The 22273-nt window shown below is 35.9% G+C and overlaps 3 protein-coding genes and 1 long non-coding RNA gene across 4 annotated transcripts; 1 reads left to right on the top strand and 3 right to left on the bottom strand.

The window, feature by feature from the left end:
* The first annotated feature begins 2945 nt into the window (after positions 1–2945).
* Positions 2946–4142, top strand: LOC123658964 (pancreatic triacylglycerol lipase-like). The gene is made up of 3 exons (XM_045594280.1): positions 2946–3067; positions 3154–3545; positions 3799–4142. Exons 1-3 carry the CDS (start codon positions 2961–2963, stop codon positions 4140–4142), a joined length of 843 nt encoding a protein of 280 aa, XP_045450236.1. The 5' UTR covers positions 2946–2960.
* Positions 4143–6208: 2066 nt separating this feature from the next.
* Positions 6209–6576, bottom strand: LOC123655977. Its single transcript, XR_006743484.1, has 2 exons — positions 6444–6576; positions 6209–6364 (listed from the first exon to the last, which is right to left on the bottom strand). It is a non-coding gene; the product is annotated as an uncharacterized LOC123655977 (long non-coding RNA).
* A 1263-nt stretch (positions 6577–7839) lies between these two features.
* On the bottom strand, positions 7840–10869 carry LOC123655965 (pancreatic triacylglycerol lipase-like). Its single transcript, XM_045591704.1, has 6 exons — positions 10811–10869; positions 9371–9542; positions 8919–9067; positions 8588–8830; positions 8185–8515; positions 7840–7939 (listed from the first exon to the last, which is right to left on the bottom strand). Exons 1-6 carry the CDS (start codon positions 10845–10847, stop codon positions 7909–7911), a joined length of 963 nt encoding a protein of 320 aa, XP_045447660.1. The 5' UTR covers positions 10848–10869; the 3' UTR covers positions 7840–7908.
* Positions 10870–19047: 8178 nt separating this feature from the next.
* On the bottom strand, positions 19048–21852 carry LOC123658878 (pancreatic lipase-related protein 2-like). Its single transcript, XM_045594195.1, has 5 exons — positions 21744–21852; positions 20694–20859; positions 20178–20572; positions 19734–20073; positions 19048–19132 (listed from the first exon to the last, which is right to left on the bottom strand). The coding sequence occupies exons 1-5, from the start codon at positions 21850–21852 to the stop codon at positions 19087–19089; spliced, it is 1056 nt and encodes a 351-aa protein (XP_045450151.1). The 3' UTR covers positions 19048–19086.
* Positions 21853–22273: the final 421 nt, after the last annotated feature.

Genomic DNA, 22273 nt, shown 5'->3' with positions numbered 1-22273 from the left:
GGTCCGGTCCTTTTAAAAAACACGAATGTATATTCTTAAAAAAATTGTTTAACAAAAAAAAAATGACGATATTATAAATGTTACTTAACATAATTATTATGATATTTATTTCCGTTTATTTTTTCCAATGTATTATTTATTTATGTTTTTACTTTAGATATTAATTATTTTTATTTATTTTTATGTTATTAATTAATTATTATTAATTAAATTTTATTTCTTAACTTCTAATATTTAACTACTAATTAACTATTTCCTATTACTTACGACTGCTCCACTGTGTAGAAATGGACTCCTTGCTAAACTGTCCTAATAACTGTATATATACTAAGTGCGCTTAAAAACTTTAATAGCGCGATTCAGGCTCAGTTCGCGTAATTTCTTTCAGGCTATCCTGATCTGGACCGGACCGGGTCCTGATCCATTATGCCTTACCATACTTGATTATATTTTACATCAGGCTATCCTGATCTGGACCGGACCGGGTCCTGATCCAGTATGCCTTACCATACTTGATTATATTTTACATCAGGCTATCCTGATCTGGACCGGACCGGGTCCTGATCCAGAATGCCTTACCCTACTTGATTATATTTTACATCAGGCTATCCTTGTCTGGACCAGACCTGGTCCTGATAGAGCTTGCCGAATCCGGCATGCCTCATTGTATCCTGATCCGGTCCAGATACATGATCTGGTTGAGCCTGACCTTTTTTCTAGTCGGGATACAGTGACTCAACTTACCGCTTTTTTACGATTAAATGTTTCAATGAAGAGAAAATACGATTTTTTTTAGATAAAACGTGATTTGGACTTTCTTTGAGAATCAAATATTTTAAAATGTAGATTTTATTTTTATTTCGAGTAATAGTGTAACTGACTTGGAGAAATACGATCATACGAATAAGTCAGTCGTCTGCAAGTACGTCTTTGAGATATAATAAAAGTCTCTTCTTCTTTACTTACATCTTAGAAATTGGAATTATAGTTTAGAGGGAGGTCATAGATTATATTTAAAAAAAAATTGCTTTTAATTACATTAACAAAATTGCTATTTATTAATGCTTATTTGACGCGTTGGCGCAACGGTCACAGCACTTGTTTGTGGCTGTAGCGCTGGCGGTTGTGGGTTCGATCCCCGCACATGACAATCATTTGTATTGACCATACGGATGGCTGGGTATTTACTTAGTTCTTGTTAGTATTCCCACCGTGCCTCGGTAAGTACGGATGTTACCATGTGCACCTAATAGCGATCGTTACTCATAGTAGGAAATATATCCGCCAACCCACATTGGAGCGGCGTGATGGATTAAGCTCTGATCCTTCTCCTATATGGGGAAAGAAACCTATGCCCAGCTGTGGCATTTATAGTTATAGGCGGAAGCGTAGCGTAGCTTATGTGAAAAAATTTAAATAGCACAAACATTGTACTTATAATTATAATAATAAGTCTAGTTCTGTATCCTAACACACGGGAATCTCTTTGGAGAGACTAAAGTTTTTGTCTGTGCAATTATGAATGAAGTGATTAAGACAAACAATTAATACCGAAAACATATTATGAAAGATGGAACTCAGGAACATATGTCGAGCATATCAGTAGACTGGAGAATCCATCAGACGTCTAGTTTCTTGTTGATGATGAGTATTGGCACAGACATAACCTAGTAGCCAGAGTTATTCCTGCGAAGTCGTACAGGAAGCCGCTTGACTGTTTCCTGTACAGTCCGTTACAGATACGTATTGTTTACACAAAGTTTCGGTGACTTGCTTATAAAAATAAGTAGGCTAAATAATATTTTGTAGCTTTAGGTATATCATAACTTAATAAAAAAGCGTAAGCATTTGTTTTTACCTTTATTCACATATGAATTCGTGCAATATCCTAACAGCTATCTAGAAAATTATGTTTTTATTTATTTATAAACTAAGCAAATACATTAGCGATAATTTTATTAATAAGGAAACATCAATTTAATTCCAATGATAAGGGTTTGATTTGATTTGATAAAAGAATTGCACAAGATAAAAGGTAAAATAAATACGACAAAAAGTATAGCGGTGAGTGGAGTCTAAGCCATGAAGCTTGCAGTGGTTATATTTACCACATTTGCATGTAAGTAAAAATCTGGATTTATCTCTATCATTTTGTTTACTTACTCTAAAATACATATAAATATGGAATCGAAGAAAGAAGAAGGCGGACCTTCTTGATAGTAGAAAAGAATTGACTTAGAAATTCGATATTTTCTGTCCTTAACTTTTTCAATTGAGTCTAAAGTACACCTAAGTAAAATAAGATAGACTTATAAAGGGACTTACTATACTTTGCCTTAAAATACTATACTTATATTACTATTAATATAAAGTTAGCAACATCATAATTTAATGTTAATTGGTCAGTTTCGTAAGCATCTTTAGAACCGTTTTGAATTTATGTCGTTTATCCTAAACTTCTAAAGTGAACTAACTACTGTGTGGCTACGGCACCAAAGAAGAATATAGCCACCCCTTCTCTTCCCGTGAATGTCGTAAGAGGCGACTAAGGGATAACACAGTTCCACGACCACCTTGAAACTTAAAAAAGCCGACCAATGGCGGGATAACCATCCAACTGCTGGCTTTGAAATACAAAGGCCGAAGATGGGCAGCAGCGTCTTCGGTGCGACAAAGCCAGCCCTGTGGTCACCAACCCGCCTGCCCAGCGTGGTGACTATGGGCAAAACACATAAGTTCACGCCATTTTTGGCGCGACCTTGTGGAGGCCTATGTGCAGCAGTGGACTGCGATAGGCTGAACTGACTGAAAGTGAACTAAAATAATATGTATTTTAATTTTATGTAACATACTTATATTTTGTAATTGTGTATTTGATTCTAGTGTGTGCTGTTAGTGCAATTCCTTTTATACCAGGAGATAACAGAGATTATGTTGAAGGTGAAAGTCGCTACATTTGGATGCATGATAAGGAAGGTAATCCACTCCTTATAGATCTAGAAGCTGAAGTGAATAATAGCTATGAAACCAGAGGTGGTAATCGCAATGAGTACTGGTTATTTACAAGGTAAATAATGTAATAGGTTTACAAATATATCGATAATACATCAACATTTTAATATAAAATATTTTAATAAAACTTCTGGTTCGTAGGCACAATCGAGACAATCGACAAGTTTTAGTTAACGGAAACGCAAACTCAATCCGCAATTCCAACTACAATGGAAACCGTCCTACTAAAGTGATAACGCATGGTTGGATCACGAATGGAAACGCAGACTGGATCAATCAAATAAAAGACGCTTTTCTTAACCAGGCAAATGTTAATGTTATCGTTCTTGACTGGAGAGACGATGCTTCTAATCCCACGTACCTTCCCGCTGTTCGAGCTGTACCTGGTGTTGGTCGGGCACTAGGAAACTTCCTCAATTTTCTTTTTAATACCGCAGGCGGTAGCTGGAATAACGTCCACCTAATTGGTCACAGTTTAGGTGCTCATGTTATGGGCAATGCAGGTCGCGTTAGCCATCCAGCTCGTCTGACCGGTTAGTATACTTAACGTTTGGCCTTTTTTTGATGACAAAATTTCAGACGCTGACTACATCTGAATATATCTATAGCGTAAAAAACTTCTGCACAAATATTCTTTAGGACTTACCAACTAAGGCTGGCATGCTGTGTGTATAAATGACTAGTTGTTTCCTTTTCAACAAGTTGATTATACAAAAGCGTTAAATATTTTATGTTATTGTTTGTCATCAAATATCATGGTAATAACCACATTGTATACAATTCTAGGGTTAGATCCAGCTGGACCTCGGTGGCGTGACAACACCAATGCTCTAAATCGCAACTGTGCTGTTTACGTTGAGTCTATTCACACTAATGGTGGCGATTATGGCATTAATGATGCTATCTCTCATGTTGACTTCTATCCTAATGGTGGCCAAATCCAACCCGGCTGTTGGACAGCCATTTGCTCTCATGGACGTGCACCTCTCCTTTTCGCTTCATCTATCACATCGAATCACTTAGTAGGAAGACGTTGTACAGGTGTCCAACAAGCCATTAGAAATCAGTGCGCTGGCGTTACTTTTCCCCTCGGTAACAACAATTTAGGCAAGCGGGGGTACGTAACGTAATTAAAATTTAATATAATGATTTAAAAAATATTTTAGTAAATGCCCACAATTATACGAGACTAGTTATTTGTTAATATAAAATTAAAAGTGACGTAATATATTTTACAGATCCGGGATTTATGCACTAACAACTCGCGATAGATGGCCTTATTAAAAAAAAAGTTACGGAAAGATGGAAAAAAACGCTGTGATATTATAAACGAGGACTCACACTTTATGTTTATTCAATACGAAACCTTCTTGACATTACATAGATACAGCTACGATTTATAGCGATTATTTTAGGTACATACATAAATAGTTACGGCGTACAGTGTATTTATTACCTTGTCCGACGTAGAGTGTTGAATTATCAAAAGTATTGTATTAAAATTGTTTTGTATTAAAATTATTTCATTTTACCCTAATAATTGTTTTACTTATTATATAAACTAAAATGACTTGACGATAACTTAACAATAAAGAACATTAAAACACAAATAATAGTCTGACTAAAACTTTTATAGGTACAGAGAAAATAATGCAGTATTTTCTTTAATTTTAGTTCACCGAGTTTGATGTTGACTGAAATGTTTTGTAGTAAAAGTTCTTTACGCACGCTTGACTTGGGTAGTAAGCTGGTGAATGCGTAACGAGGTCGTTACGAAAAGTGTGGTCGAGCGAGATAAACGAAGCAAGAGGAAGAGAGGTGCGAGCATACATTTTCTATCTCTCTTTCGCTTATAGCCAGTTTCGTTTTGTATACCTAAGACACAGTGCAGGCCTATTGTTCATAAGTTTTACTTCATTAGTGTGGTCTAAAGCACACTCGTTTTTTCGTTATTATATTCGATATGGATTCATATTTTGGGCTGATTAGAAACGAACAACACTAATTTAACATCTTTCAAACAAAATTTAAAGTGAAGTTTATTAACTTTCAAACTAACCTAATAAAAATAAATTTACTTTTAAGTGTTGTGAAATTCAAATCGACCAATCACTACTCGCTAATTATCAAGTATTTACCGGGTTAACAGTTTAGCAATCGGCTCCGATATTTGTATTGAAAAGGAGGTTTTTTAATTATCTAAACTATTTTTTAATTAATACGTAGAGAAGACTGTAGATCAAGTATTTGGTTATTCATCAAGCAAAAATGATAATCGTATGAATAAAAACTTCAAAAGTGGGAATTTCGATCATTTTTTTTTAAAGATAAGATTATCAAGCTGCATTTGTTTATTTAAAGCACAAATTTATTTAGAAACATTTCGATGTGAAACTTCTTTATAATCGTTGTTAATTTGAAATGCGAAGAAACGAAAATGCGTCAAGATAAAAAAACAAACACATAAATGTACATGAGAGAATATTATAGAACATATTACAGTTCAAAACGCATAAGCGACGAGTTTTGTATAGCGCTTACAACCTTTTTCACGAGACTTAGATCATCTTCGATAGAACAAATCGCAACATACCTTCCTACAACTTTTCAGAAGTTTCACTTCTGCTGTGTGTGAATTGCACACAAACTTTTTTCTCAAAAACACTAGCTTTTTAACTATTGTTTCCTGTACCTAAACAAATACATGATCTCAAGAATTATTAGTTATTTTCGCAAAATGTACTTGTTATTTTGCAAAGCAATGTTGAATGAAAGTTAGTTTGGTTTGAAAGTTAGGCGCCGGTTAGGATTTTTGGATCACACTTCAGTCTATCGTAGTCTACTGATGGAGATGGGCCTCCCCAAGCTCACCCCAAACTACCCAGTTTTCCACAATCCTCGTCCAGACAATAACAAGTTTTTTGGAACACAAAGTGGATAAACCCCAAATTCTTATCCATTGATTAATAATAATTAATCATCGCTGATTATTATCTTTCATTCATAAATTTCTAATATTGTTATTCTCATTCAATTATTAATCACCCAATGCGTGGAATTTAGAGATTGTAATCAACACATCGGCAATACCCTTGCGATGCTTCTGGGGTTGCAGGCGTCCATACACTAAGGTAACCGCTTACCATTTGATATGTCATTCGCCCACTACTGGTATAACAACAAAAACAACTGCAACAAGACTTAAAAGAATCATTTATTTATATTTACTTTTTACTTTCTTGCTTGGTTAGGTTTCTTCGAATTGTTTTAACTATAAATACGTTGTATTAGATATTATAACTTCATTCAATAAGGCCAGCTATCTTCCGTGATTATGCCGTAAATGCCACTCCTGAAAACAAAATAGAAGCTGAAAAGATTTATTTCGATATAGCTATGGAAATTTTGAAAATTTATAATATTATACTGACAGCATTTCCCAATTCAATCGTTATGCCAATTCTTTCCCGTCCGTTAATTTCCCGTCTTCGACATGTGTATTTTAAAGCCAGCAGTTGGATGGTTCTTCCACCATCGATCGACTTCTTAAGTTCCAATGTGGTAGTGGAACTGTGTTTTACCTTAGCCGCCTCTTTCATTAATTATTTTGCAAAACCAGAAGCATCCCAAGCACGTTGCTGAGCATAACCCTGATCCTTTCCAGAGGCTCTGGCCACCTTACTCACCACCAAAACAAAACACTGCCTGAGAGCAGTGCTGTTTTAGTGTGATCTTCTGTATGATTAGGGTATTTCCTAAGACGAACTTCTCAATATTTCAAGCAAGATATTTTGTCCTGTGCTCTACCTCACTTTAACCATTCAACACCTTCGGCGGCCCAAAACACCCGTTGATTTGTGGTGGTGCCCGTCGTAAGGGTCGCTCGACTGGTCTCCTCCACCGAGACAGAGCAGTAACCAAAATATCTAACATAACCTAACCCAACAAAAAATTTATCAAATTACACAATAACAATGGTTTTTTTGTTGCATTTGTTATTTGCAATGTATCATGTTGAAGGAATATGATAAATAAGGAAGTTAAAATTACAACTATTTATTTTATCAAATTATATATATAATTAGTTTTTCATTATTCATAATAATGAACTTTTAACGGTATATTAAAATTTGTACATCTACACCGGCACAATACTATCTCCTCTGCCCCTAGGTTTCCTGGAAGAGATCGCTTTTCAGCGATAAGGTAAGATAAGGCCCTTTGTACCTTATGATACTCTGTTAAAATCAATCTGATATGTATTATTTCTTTTTTGGAGTAAAATAAAGTGTATTGTTATGTTATGTTTACTAGTGACATTTTAATCTGGTATCCGATCTACCTACTAGTAAATTTGGATAAAATCATTTAAACATGTCTACTTGATTCTAAACTCTACGAGGAACGAAATTTTTCGTAATATTTTTTTTAGTGTCATATCAAAAATCAACCGTTCCAGCGGGGATCGAACCTGCATCTCTGACTGACCGTGTCGGTGCTCTAGCCAATTAAGCTATGGAACGATGTACCCGTTAGATCGAAATTTTTGATATGATGATTTTATATTCGGTGACTTCCTTACAGAAACCCGTAACTATTCAAAGTTTCATATTACAATGAAAATCTTTAACAGGAGACGACACCCTGCTATTTTTAATTTGTATGATTTTATTTTTGTGTTACCCACACATTAGGAAATTGTAATTTTTTTTTAATATCATTTCAAAATCGACCGTTCCAGCGGGGATCGAACCTGCATCTCCGACTGACGTGTCGGTGCCGTAGCCAATAAATTTTTCGTATAATTATAATACATTTTCAAACAAGTAGTTTAATTTAATTGCTTTATTATAGTATCATATTCACAATTTTCTTTAAAATCAAATGTATCTAGAGTTATTTCCTGTTGACTCGAAAAATACCCCATCTGAAAATATAAAAATTTGTTCAGGATTTTATTAGTCACATAAGTATTAAAATTTAGGTAGTTGTATGCCTGACACTAAAATCATAATAATTGTTACTCAACTATGTCAAAAAGTGCTAAAGGCGTATTATACACAGTCATAAAAGTATAAAATAATAGTCATTAACGTTTTTTAAATGAATATCGGGTTTTTAAATGAATAGGAAATATAAGGAAAACTAAATAAAGTGGTAAAAGCAAATTACCGTGACTTATTCAAATCGCTATTACCCATTGGATATATATCGCCACTGCAAGTATTTCTTTTCACGTCACTAAAATCTTTGCATTCATTAGCATGAAAATTATTATATTTGACAGAATCAGCCATGTATTGGTACGCTTTGCTGTGCGAGCATATATTAAGCAAACAGCCTGGCATAAGACTACCACCGTTGGGATAGAAATCAGCGTGACCACAGGGTTGTTCATAACCGTACATGTTTGTATTTGTATGAATGACTTCCACGTATTGCGCATCAGTTTTTCTTAGGCAATTTTCATCATTATTCCATAAAGGGCTGGCTGGGTCTAATGCTACAAAATTTAAAAAAAAGTAGCAACTTAAATACATCTCGTTTTAAAATTACACATAGTTTGGAAAAATACCTGTAATTCTTTTAACTGAAGAACCAGCGTTGCGACCGGCGTTACCGACAATGTGCCCTCCGAGACTAAATCCTACGATATGTATGTTATCATAAGGAACCCCTAATGATGTAAGCCATTTAATGAACAAACCAAGAGCCTTTCCTAGAGTAACAACAGCGCGTTTCGCTGTTAAATAATTCTGATTGGCCAATCTGCTCCAGTCAAAAACTATTATATTCACATCGTCATTTTCTAGAAAAGCTAAAACAGGTTTTTTTATAGTCATTTTATATGTTTAAAATTTAAAAGTAACCGTAACTTAAAAATATATATTCAAGCTCATTCGTACCTTCTGTTAGCAATCGATTCATTAGATTGTCACCGTTACCAAGCCAACCATGAACTAAAATCACTGTTGTCTTATTCATTTCTAAATCAGAATTCAAAACGCTTTTGACATCATCGTATATAAGAGGAACTGCTACTTTCGGATGAGACCTACAAAATATTTCACATAATAATTTTCACCACTTTAGAGTCACCATTCCTTATTCGTTGGCGTGAATCTACCTTGAATTACAGTGAAGGTTGTTATGATCAATGTATAAAAAATAATTTAGATTTTCTGATTTTTTAGAAGTCTTCTTTAGTTTATATTATTAGTGTTAAACCTTAAACCTATGTGAAACGACTTTCTAGCGTAGTCAATTCGACCTATTGGTTCATAGCTCATTCATAGCTACCTTTACAGTAAATACACGGTATGTAACAGTTTTTGTCAAGCAATTGATATAATTGTACCTTGTATACAACAAGTAACCATTGTTATTTGGATCACGAGCATAGGCTTTGATGACATTGTAATTTACTGGTTCGTGGATATCGACTCGATGAAGCTTATTGTCTCCATCACCAGGGAAATAGAAAAACTTTCCTCCTTTATACTTCTCTTTAATGTCATCGGCTATGCAAACTGTAATATAGACAATATTGTTAATAACTTGCTTGTCCTTCTTTACACCATCTTTTCAAATGTTTCTTATTAAAAACCTTATTCCGGCTGTTACAGTTCTAAGAATTATGATGTAAAAAAAATTTCGTGACAGATTTACAAAACATTTTATATACACAAATAATACTAGCTGACGCTATTTTGCGACATGGATAAATACTCTGAAGTGTAGAAATATACACAAATTTCATAAAAATCAATCAAACTGCTTCGGAGGAGTTCTGTAAAAAACACTGTGATAAGAGATTTTTGTACATTAGACTATTCTCAGACCTACGCAATATACACAAAAAATAAAAACAAGAAAAGCCGCCAAGTCGTATCGGAGGAGTTATATTACAAACAATGGACGCGAGATTAAAAAAATATATATCTTAAAATGTAAGACAAATAATTTCACAATCCGTATTGGAGATCAAGATAAACACATATATCTAGACAGCAGAGAGCTGCATCACCTGCATAAAGCATAACTAAAGTACTAGTAGTACTAAGTTCTGAAGATTTGCTTGAAATTGAAATTTGAATATTTTAAGTGAAATTTAACGCATGAGAAACGAACTCCTAAGGATGACAACTATGGCTGCTTTAACTTTTGAAGTTAACAAATGACAGAAGCACACGGTATGAAAAAAAATTAAGTTCGATAAATCAATTAATGTAATCGTTAACAATATTTTGCATGTAATGTAGGAAATAAAATAATTAAATATGGTGTCTAAAAGATATGATTTAGGTAAGAAAAAACTCCACTTTCATTTTTTGATAACAATATGAATATTAAATGAAATTTTGTCAAAATAAAAAGATATTTTTTCTATTCAAGTTGACAAGTCCTTGAATATTTAAATAAGATGAATGTGAAGTTACTACTGACTCGAAATTTAGATTCTACAGAAAAGAATTGGTAATAAACTCCGCAATTGATCTTAAAAAAACCTGTCAACCACTATAAATTTCATTGTCTATTATTGACAATTGTAAAATCGTTTGTGGATTTTTTTTATACGTGCGAATACCATAGTCTAGAACAAAATTTTATAACCGCGTAGGTCAGAAACTAACAATACATTTATCTAAACTGCGTTTTTTTACTCATATAAAAATTGAAAACAAAGAACAAAACAAAGCTACTGTATTCGTAGAATATTTTTAATTAATTGAAAATTTTTAACATTTATTTTTATATAAGTTAATAATTAAATAATATAAAATAGGTATTTTACTACCTGACATAACAGAAGCCAATAATGTAAACCATTGCATATCTTCAAAACACTGGATCACTGGATCACTGATTTAAACCAAAATACGTAACAATATTTATAAACGTAATAAATACTCTAAAATGTAGTTTATCTTACCATTAGTAGATAACACTTGCTGTTGAGATATTAACTGTTCATCTACTTACATCACACTTATCCATGTACTATTTATATATTATATGAATATAACAATAACTTCACGTATTAGATGTAGAATCTTTAGAACTATATAACAGTATTTACTGACTTCAACTATTTAATTATCATATTAATTCCATTAAATTATATTGTCATTAAAGTATGTTCGTATTTCATTGTGCTAAGAAAAGTCATGTTTTAGTGACAAAATATAGTTATCTAGTTTTAAATAATATACCTATTTTGACAAACATTGACGCGTTGTGATTGGTAGTGATATGCTGTTAACAATCACATGATTTCTGATATGGCCACATATTGTAATGATATTAGATAGAACTGTCATCATAAATATTGTAGTTGTATTAGAAATTTTATATGACGTTCGGGTAAAAAGGTATAACGTGACATTGTTTTACCTATTTCTATTTTAACGATATAGATCAAAGGTTGTCCCAACAACCGAAATATTGTGAGGAGACAGTTCTGCATGTTATACTGGACTGTCCGAGATTCAGTAAGGATAGGCTGGATCTGGAACTCAAACTCCAGACCAAACTTGAGCAGACCTCGCTCCATACCATCCTGGAGAGCGAAACAAACAGAACTGTCTTCCTCACATTCGCGAGAAAGGCCGTCAATATAGCCACAAAAAGGAACAGCACGACCGCTCCACCACCTGCTGTAATACCCACGCAGAGCGCTAACACCGTCGTCCACGCAACACACACACACGCAACACACGCCCAAACACACAACGCACAACCACAAACACAACAAAACTGTGTCCAACAAGCCACCCAGAGTAACAGCTCAACGGGTCCGCGGATGACTCCTGGCCGCACCCTTCTGGGTCAAATAACAAAGGCCATGCCCTCCTCGCTGCAGAAGCTGTTCAGGAATAGAGCCGACCAAAACGCACCTCCGCAACCGACCCACAGCGGGATGACACAATCCTCGCTTAGCGAAGGGAACGGAAGCGAAGAAGTGGGAATTAAAACCAGATGCGTGGCTCTGTTCATGGACAGCGAAGTAGAGAGGATGGGAATAAGTTTCTGTCGTTCCGAAGGACGCGATCGGCTGGCGATTTCGCCGGGGCTCGCTTTACTGTTAAAGGGTAGCACGCAAAAGACAAGTATAAAGCGCACTAAAATCACAGCGCTATCGCAAGAACGGGAGGGCGACTCGACCTACCGTCTGGTGCGTTTGAACAACAAATGCATCGCGTTGTTCGAGTGGGGAGAGACGTCTCCCTTCGCGCAGTCTAGTGTGTGGCTACGCCGGTTGAGCGAGACCCCCGGTGGAGTCCCCAAAAGAATTAGCGTGGATTCGATGAGGGTCGGATATGATAGAGGTGACGTATCTGATAGGTACGGTTGCCTAATGGCCTCCAAGTACAGTGAGGTCATAGTCTACGAAGACAGGGGGGAGGATCTCGGATATCTAAGACCGAAATCCATAACACCGACACCTCCTGCATCTCCGGCTGTCGACGAGTCCACGCTCAGCGGCTCGGAGCGCCTACAGCAACGGATCGAGACCCAGAAGGCAGAGCGAATTAAGGCAAAGGCTGCACCTGAACTGAGCTCGATGCCACTGGCGACCTTTATCCACGCAACCATCTCCCCAAAACCAGGCAAGCTCCCGCATCACCTCTCTCCCAAAAAGACTGGACAGGGTGAGCGGCAATCGGCGGCGCTGAGCAGGTTCACCAGAGACAGTAGTCCGAGGCACCCGGAGGCGTCACCGGCCGCTCGTACTAAGGCCGACATGGGACATGTAACACCGCCGAGACTTCGACCTGCGACCACACCGCTACAACATGCGGAGAACGCCCTAATCGAGTTCCTGGCGATAATAAAGGCAAACCGCGAGGTAAGCCTTGCCACCTGCAAAAATATCATGCAGGCCTACCAGTATGATCACCAAAGATTACTGGAGGTGGAACTCGAGGAAGCCGAAGCGGCCATATACAACAGTGAAACCCGACAAACACTCAAGGGCAAGATGTCGGGTAGGTATATGGCAGCGTATAACAGCACTGCAGGCTTCGTGAGCGCAGTCGAGTCGGAGGGGAATGACGAGGAGCCACAAACCTTCGAAACACCTGAAGGGGACCCAGTGGTGGTAGTGGCCAGATGCACGAAGGTAATGCTGGGAGACCGGATGCTACGGATGGCGAAAACCATCTCAGGCGACCGGGACGGCTTACTGACCGTGCCCTGGGAACTACCATCACTGGAGTGGATAAACGGGGTACCGGGATGCGGCAAGACAACTCGCATAGTCGGGGACTTCGATGAGGACACGGAGGTCGTGATTACGACCACAGTCGAGGCGGCCAAAGACTTGAAAGAAAAACTGGCGCACCGCTACGGCAACAAAGCCAAGCAAAAGGTGCGCACTATGGCCTCCGTACTAGTTAATGGTTTCAAAGAGGGCTCAAAAATCAACCGCCTAACGGTGGACGAGGCCCTCATGAACCACTTCGGAGCCATAGTAATGGCCGCCCGACTATCGGGAGCACAGAAGGTGGTCCTCATCGGAGACATAAACCAGCTGCCGTACATCGACAGGGACAACCTGTTCGAAATGCGGTACTGCAGACCAACCCAGATAACAACCATCTCGTGCGAGTTGTCATGCACGCATCGTAATCCCAAAGACGTCGCCCTTGCCATCAGCGAAGTTTATAAGGACGTGTACAGCTCAAGCTCAAAGATCCGATCTTTGCGAGTGGAGAGCCTCACGGGCGCGCGTATTCCTGCAGGAAGAGACCGGACCTTATACCTGGTCTTTACGCAAGAGGAGAAGAGGTTGCTGACTGACCAGGGATACGGATCCGGGGAGGGATCGCGCGTCTTAACCATCCACGAGGCGCAGGGCCAGACCTACGAGGACGTCATAGTCCTCCAGACGAAGACGAGGAGGCTCAGGATCCACGACAGCGTTTCGCACGCTGTAGTCGCGGTGACTAGACACACCAACACCTGTTTCTATTACACCGACGACAGGGACGACGCAATTGGTCGCTTTGTGGCGAGGGCAGTGGAGACCACGGACAAGGAAATACTCGAGCACAGTCTCAAGATGGCGATTCATCATAGAGACGCAGCCGTCACTGAGAGTGTGCTCGATATGTTGAAAACTTTTGGCGTGTGAAGAAATTTGTTTCAGTAAAGAAATAGGGTGTACATAAACATATAAAGTTAGTGTTAAATTAAATAGTATTAATTACATATTACAAAACGTGTGCAAAATAATTTTGCATGTGTACCAAATTAATTAGGATAAATTATATAATATTGACTACAAAAAAAAAAAAAAAAAAAAAAGAAAAAAAAAAAAAAAAAAAAAAAAATATATCTTACTAACAGTAACCTAGGCTAAGTGTATATTGTAAGTAGGCCAGCAGGCCATAAGTGTATATATAAGGTAACTAGGACATAAGTGTACATATACGGTAACTAGTATATAAGTGTAAATATAAACTTAGATAATAAAACTGACAGTAGGAATACAAAAAATATATAATATATAGTAATTAATATATATAGAAGTAAATTTAGTATAACTTTAAATTTTTGGTCGGTGGACTCACGTAGGATTAGAGATACTAAGTCTAGTTTAATTAGTCCTCTAAGTTGCATGTGTAAGTACCAAGTTATAGAAACTAACAAACTAATATTGGAATAATAAAAGCACGGGCATTATGAGCCCGTGGATATATATTGTTATATAAAAAAAAAAAAAAAAAAAAAACAACCGAAATATATTTTCTACCGCTTTTATGAATACATAATTTTTCCATTTAATTTTCAGCAATAAATGTCATAAATGAAACGTATAATTGCGTATAAATAAAAGTAAAAAGTATAAAAAAGGGAATAATAATAAGTACAAATTGTAAAAACCATATAATTTGAATATTAAAAGTAGTTTGAAAATTATTATATTAAAATTTCTGAAAGCAGTTAACCTCTTTTTTATGGTATCGCAGGGGAACCCATTTACGGGTGATATTCAGGATGCCCGGGTAGGCATTCCTAGACCGTATGTCGGCTTCAGCACTTGGGGGTGCAATACCGACCAAAGCTTCAAAGACCTTCAGCTGCTTCAATTGGAGGGTCCCGGATCTGCAGGCAACAGGATCCCTCCAGCGACAGGCTGGCCTCGGCGAAAAGACCAGACTTCTCCTAAATGTGGACTGTCCGGCTCACCTCTGAACAATCCCGACGACGCCGTGTCTAACAGGACCGGGCAGGACCGGGATGGGAATCCCGGCCCGACACGGGCACGGGGGCGTTACCGGAGGCGCATTAAGTAGCGCCTTCTACGCAGCCCCGTGCGTCGCCTGCGGACGGAGGCCTCGACGGCGACCTCCTCTCTCATCCGCTCGTCATTCTCCTTCTGGGATATTACTGTCTCGCAGAAGGAGACCATCGCCTTTTAGTACTCGTCGTCAATTAACCTGTTTCAACATATTTTAATTTCAAAATAAATATAATATATTAAATACTATACAGTTGTATAATAGAAAAATATTCAAATTAACTGAAACTTTCTAAAACACTTATTATATACATCTTATGTTATGTCTTTATATATAACTTATATAAAACATACATGTAAGTACAATTTCAAAGCCTATTCGTCATAATTTTGTTCTATTTGGAGGCCACTTATGTATCATTTTATCTTTAAAGTATCACAACGGCTGAATCATCGCTAATCCAAAAGATGATAAGGCAACAACAGCTAAAAACAAGATATATCACATATCAAAAAAAATTCAACACTCTAGTTAGGGTATAATAGTTCTGGGTTCATATTTTTTTGATTTTTTTCTTTTTAAATATGATTTAGTCAATTTTTGCAAAATAAAAAGTTTCTAGGTGATTCACATTTAGCACACTTCTTAATCTTTTAAACATCCAAATTAATTTACGTATGCGAGTACAGACTCAGAAATATAAAAATCACCTATTTTAACCCTTTGACTTCAACAAAACGCTCCAAAAAGAAACAAAAAAACCGTCAGCGTCGGACCACGTCCTAGTTTTACTAGGCAGTCACAGGACTGTCGATCTGTAGTTTTTATGATAAAGCGCCCGTGGTATTAATATATAATGCATTTATAACACAAGACATGGGTATTTTGAGCCCGTGGATGTTAATTTTTTAAATAAAAATAAACCCTTAGGCTCCTGTTACTTAAAAAGCTACTAAATAATTTCAATGTATCACATCTAATACCAATTATTTCTTCTTTCTACAGTAGTATATGAGTGGAGACTATATAGGAAGCCTTATCCAAATTGAGAAATACAGATATGCATTTATTAACCGCAGTATCTGTATCTCTAGATTTATTAGGTTGCAATCAAATTTGAGATGGCGTTAAAATACCTTCCTAAGATAATTCACTAGCCGAAAGATTAAGAGTTTTTCCAATATTTTGGACAATGCGGTTAAAACTGAAATAGGGTGAGAGCTATAACATATTATAAGTAATATAAATAGTAATTATTTGTGTCAAAAAATAAATAACATCTAGGCTCGACTAGATCTATTTTCATTTAACATTTACATATGAAAATACTAGCTGACCCGTCAAACGTTGTCCTGCCTTGCGAGCTGTCAAACGCATGAAGTTTAAAATAAAACGAGACGTAATAGGGACATCCTAATCACCTAATTTTTTTATAAAACTTGGTTGGCAAGCAAACTTACGCTCCACGTTATGGTAAGCAGTTACCGTAGCCTATACACGCTTGTAACACCAGAAGCATCACAAGTGCGTAGCCGACCCTACCCCTAGCCATCCATGCCCAGGATCTGGCCCAAGAACACAACTTGAAAGCAGTATTATTTATCCAGATTTTGAACAGGATACATTCTGCTATCTCCTACCTCAATGACCTGTCTACCGAGCGGTATGAAATATACTTTAAGACCTATTCTCATACTTACACATAGGCTCCCAAAATCAATTAAAAAAATCGGTCAAGTCATTTCGAAGGAAGAGAAGGTGGGATCACAAACACCAGATTTTTATATAATACTAGCTGGCTAAGGTTAAGATGTTTACCTCCCTTTTTTAGAAAAAACCTTATAGTTGCTCCACATAAATTATAAATCTTTTTATAGATAACTAGATTACCCCGCGAACGTTGTTTTAGCATATATGTTACTTAAACTTAACTGTATGAAAAATAGATGTTGGCCGATTCTCAGACCTACCCGATACGCACACAAAATTTCATAAAAATCGATCCAGCCGTTTCGGAGGAGTATTGTAACTAGTATTGTGACACAAAAATTTTATATATAAGATCAGAAAATCGAATAAGGAACAATTTTCAATACATAAAACATATTGTTATTGTGGTATATAGTAGAAGTATCCAATAAATTTTATTGTGAAAACTATTATAATAGATTAATTGAATTATTTGAATGATTAATTAATTGAATTATTTAAATGATTTGTTTGATTAGTGTTTTCAATTCTATATCTTTACAAAAAAAATTTATATCAAAATCAATGATTTTTTTCTTATAACGAAATTGCTACCAGCAACACTAATAGTATTCGTAATTTGATGGATAAATATAGATATTTAATTTGTCATAAGCATTTACATTTTATTTTTTGACTAGCCCGTTGGCGCAGTTTGTAGTGACCCTGCTTTCTGCTCCGAGGGTTGTGGGTTCGATTCCCACCCCGAGTCTGGGTGTAATATAAATATTTATTTATATATTTATATATGTATTATTTATAAGTATGTTTATCGAAAAAAAAAAAATATGTAGCTATATACCAGTCGGCTGTTACCTATAACACAAGCATTAAGTTGCTTACTTTAGGAACAGACGACCGTGTGTGTATTGTGTAAATGTTTATTTATTTATTTTTAACCGATTTCCAAAAAAAGAGGAGGTTCTCAATTCGACTGTATTTTTTTTTTTTATGTATGTTACATCAGAACTTTTGACTGGGTGGAGCGATTTCGACAAATTTTCTTTTAATCGAAAGGTGGTGTGTGCCAATTGGTCCCATTTAAATTTATTTGAGATCTAACGACTACTTTTTGAGCTATATCTAATAATGCGTTTTTACTTGACGCTTTTTTCGTCGACCTACGTTGTATTATACCGCATAACTTTCTACTGGGTGTACCGATTTTGATAATTCTTTTTTTGTTGGAAAGAAGATATTCCTAGTTTAGTACCATGATAAGGAAACCAAGATCTAATGATGGGATCCTAGAGAAATCGAGGGAAACTCTTGAAAATCCGCAATAACTTTTTACTGGGTGTACCGATTTTAATAATTTTTAATTTAATCGAAAGCTGATGTTTGTCATGTGGTCACATATAAATTTTGTTGAGATCTGATAACTACTTTTTGAGTAATCTTTGATAACGCGCAGTTACTTGACTCTTTTTTCGTCGATCTACGTTATATTACTCGTCGATGTAATTGAAGTCGGTTTTTATTCGTTTGCGAGCAAACACAATTATTACTGAATAAAAACTATTTTTTGTTTCCAACCTGTTGTTTGCGACCCCTGGACGATACGGAAAGCGATGGTCAATTACTCGCCGAGCATTCAATATCCCTGCGGATAACTACATTGTAACAACCTTATTTATGATGATGATATAATGTACGCGTGGTGACAGCGTCATATATGTATTCGTGCAAAATATATTTAGATATTTTGTATCAACACGTTTGTTTCCCATGAATAAGTATAGCCTTTATATGTATGTTAGGTTCGCGTGACTGTGGGTAAAAGAAGTCATGAGCGTGATACCAGGTTCAGATTCAAAAAAATAAATGTCAGATGAGATGTACCGACATTACATAATATTTACATATTTTCACTCAAACAACCGCTTTTATTACTTTATTGTACATTCAAACTTTAATATAAATTTTATATACATAATTTTTTAATCAATATATTTGATATTATATTGCTATTAAAACTTATTTCATTCGTTAATATATAATAACTGGTACACATCTTTGAAATTTTGCAACTATAAGGGTATAATAAAACTACAGACGATTTTTAGTGGAACTACATTCAAAACGGCCAGCTACTTTCCGTGCTTAGACTGTATATTCCATTTCTGAAACAAAATACAAATTCATTGTGGTCGACAACAATTTCTACACCATATAACCTAATATTAATATTCTTATTCTGTATTTATATAATTACGTCAACAAAAATATCCAATAATCTTGTATTGAAATTAAATAATACATACTCAAAAGAAACAAAACCATTTCAAGCATTCGATTTTAAATTTAAGTTTGATATTAAACTAAACTATTGTTATTTCTTTAATCTCTTCTTCTTCTTCTTTTATATATTAATACAGTCAGCAAAACTGTGTACATTGAGAAGGAGTGCAGAATACTAAAATTTTTTTTTTAATTATGGATAAAAGTACATGTTTCTATACAAAAAAAAAAAAAACATTAAATAAACATATTACAATCTATTAAACACACACACCCATAAAATGTTTGTAATTATGTAATCATTTGTTGTATTTTGTGCTTCCGGGTCCATCTATCATATATATCATCGCTTGCTAGTTAGAGAGCTTTCATGATCAACATATAAAAAAAAATGTATATTAAAGGTTGCTTAAATTATTGACTTTGTGATGAAATCATGAATGAATGAGTTTAATTTTACTTTAAAATAACATGTGAACTCACCCTGTTTTACTCAAAACTCCATTTCCCATGTTTAACGTAGAACCGTAACATATGTTGAAGAAAGCTTGCCACCAGTCTGTGCATTTTCTACCTATTAAATGATTGGTTCGAATACTTGAAGCAAACAACTCATAAGAACGTCTATGAGAACACCGATTTGGGTCATCTGTGTCTTCACATCCTGGCTGTGTTTGACCACCATTGGGATAAAAATCAACATGGCCTATTGGTTCTGTAATTCCCCTGCCCAAGATGTTTGTGTGGATTACTTCAACGTATCTACCAGAACTCTTATTTAAAGCAAATGGATTGCTCCAAAATGGACCTGCAGGGTCAAGACCTGAAACAAGTGTAAGAAAAATTTAATTTTTGTGTTCGTACAAAGTAATACAAAATTAATGTTTGTCAATGTGTGATACAGCGCTAAAGTTATGTCATACTAACCAGTAATTCTCATGGGTCGACTTCCCACTTCCCGTCCAGCGTTTCCAACTAAATGTGCTCCTAAACTATAACCGATTAGGTGTACATTATCCCAGCTGCCACCTCCAGTATTAATCAACCAATTCAAGAAATTTCCAAGAAACCGACCTGCTGCAGGAACTCGTAATGAGGCACTGAAGTAATCACCATTAGCACTTTCTCTCCAGTCAACAACAATTACATTAACATCTCCATTATCAAGAAATGCTGACGTGACCTCTGTATTTACAGCAGATGTTCCGTCGCGATTCCACCCGTGGGCTATTACTTTCAATGGTTTGCTACCATCATAATTGGAGGTCCATAAGGAAATTGGGTTCCCATTCTCAATAATTTGAGGAATTAATGGATTCTTTCTGTAATAAATAAATTAATAGAATATATGAATATTACTTTACGTATTTACTTTACTGCTAAATTTATATTCACGAGAAAAAAGACCTCATAAGACAAGTTTCATCAATGTATAAATTTTACCTCGTAAAAAGCCAATAAGCCTGACTATCTTGTGCAAACATTAAGTTCTTCGTGATAGTTCGTTGGAAATTTTCGACTTTCGAAAAATCTTTAACGGGTAATCCATCTTCATGTTCAATGTTAAACTTATTTTTTAAAGGAGAAGCAATAACATCCCATATACACACTAAAAAAACATTTTGATTATAATTAATATATACTTAATTAATTTATTGAGATATCGTATCACAAATTATTAAAACACTAACGCGTTGATATCAAAACGAACAAAAGCGAATTTTCCATTGTTTTTTTTGCAAAAATTGTTTTAAGTTATTGTTAAAAAACGTTAAAAGTCAGCAGTACTATAATCTTAATGTTTAAGCACTTTGATATTGTATTCTAATCATGAAGATAATCTTTATAGTGATAAATAAACATTAAAATTTTTGTATAGATAATTTTTAACGTAATTACTTTTCTGTGAAGAAATGTGTGATTATTATGTACAACGGTGAACACACCGTTGTACATAATAATAACACGTAACACGATAAGTCAACAGACTTTAATAATAAAATGTAATAAATTAAAAAGCAAATAAGATGTTATTTTTGGCTAGTAATTGATTAAATTTTTTATAAAAGTCAATAATTACAAAAAGACGCTAAAGACCTTTCACAATTGCAATCGCAGTGACAATCCCTTCGGTAGGTAGTAGTGCGTGTAAGTGCCTAAAAACGTGTGATGGCGGGATCTATTCTTGCTCGAGATTTGTACAAATATTTGTTTCCGGTACGAATGTCTGTCCTTTTCGGTTTCTATCATAAACAACTGATAGCGATCGTTATTTATAGTTGGGAATATATCCACCAAACCGCAGAGAAGTTATGTAGAGGATTAATCTCCGGCCTTTCTCTTATATGGACCTCTCGTTCTCATCAAGCCTATAAGGGCAATCTTACACAGGTCGTCGGTCCAGTGGGCTATCCACACTGCGTTTGCCGACACGCGGTCTTCACTCCAGAATACGTCTACTCCAACGACAATCGGTCCTGCGATACAACTTACTAGCCCACTGCCACTTTAACTTACTAATCCTGTATGATATGTCGGATACTTTCGTTCTCTCGCGAATAGACTCACTTCTAATCTTATCTTTGAGATAGACCCCACGCATAGCCCGTTCTATCAATTAATCCCTTCATCTCCTTATGAAACAATCCCTTCTTCAGTGTCCACGTCTCGGCACCCGTATGTCAACAAAGGTAGGCGTATTGCTCAAAGAATTTTGTTTACAAACATTGCGGAGTCTCCGAAGTGAAGACTTGACGAAGCACCCAGTCTAACTGAATTCTCCTATCAGTTTCCTTCTCGAAGTTGTTTCGGCCTATTTGGATGGTATGGCCTAGGTAGACATAATCTTGTACAAATTCGAGAAGAGTACATCGCTCGGTATGACTTGCTTGTACATAACTTTCATTTTATTCCAACTCATACTGAGACCGACTCGTTGGGAGGGCTCATTTAGGCTAACGAATCGAAATTAAGATGACGAATTCGTCGGTGAAACGAAGATGACAAATGTATTCGCCATTGAC

This window comes from Melitaea cinxia, chromosome 1 (assembly GCF_905220565.1).
Source record: "Melitaea cinxia chromosome 1, ilMelCinx1.1, whole genome shotgun sequence".
NCBI lineage: Eukaryota > Metazoa > Arthropoda > Insecta > Lepidoptera > Nymphalidae > Melitaea > Melitaea cinxia.
This window is presented reverse-complemented; position numbering and strand designations above follow the sequence as displayed.

Coding starts and splice junctions, on each gene's coding strand:
- LOC123658964 (XM_045594280.1), top strand. CDS start 2,961: ATGCATGATAAGGAAGGTAATCCACTCCTTATAGATCTAGAAGCTGAA. Junction 3,068..3,153: donor GAGTACTGGTTATTTACAAG/GTAAATAATGTA, acceptor TCTGGTTCGTAG/GCACAATCGAGACAATCGAC. Junction 3,546..3,798: donor CCATCCAGCTCGTCTGACCG/GTTAGTATACTT, acceptor ATACAATTCTAG/GGTTAGATCCAGCTGGACCT.
- LOC123655965 (XM_045591704.1), bottom strand. CDS start 10,847: ATGCAATGGTTTACATTATTGGCTTCTGTTATGTCAG. Junction 9,543..10,810: donor ATTGGCTTCTGTTATGTCAG/GTAGTAAAATAC, acceptor TCTATATTACAG/TTTGCATAGCCGATGACATT. Junction 7,940..8,184: donor AGCGATTTGAATAAGTCACG/GTAATTTGCTTT, acceptor TTATATTTTCAG/ATGGGGTATTTTTCGAGTCA.
- LOC123658878 (XM_045594195.1), bottom strand. CDS start 21,852: ATGCGTGGGGTCTATCTCAAAGATAAGATTAGAAGTGAGTCTATTCGC. Junction 20,074..20,177: donor TCGACCCATGAGAATTACTG/GTTAGTATGACA, acceptor CACTTGTTTCAG/GTCTTGACCCTGCAGGTCCA. Junction 19,133..19,733: donor GGAGTTTTGAGTAAAACAGG/GTGAGTTCACAT, acceptor ATTTTGTTTCAG/AAATGGAATATACAGTCTAA.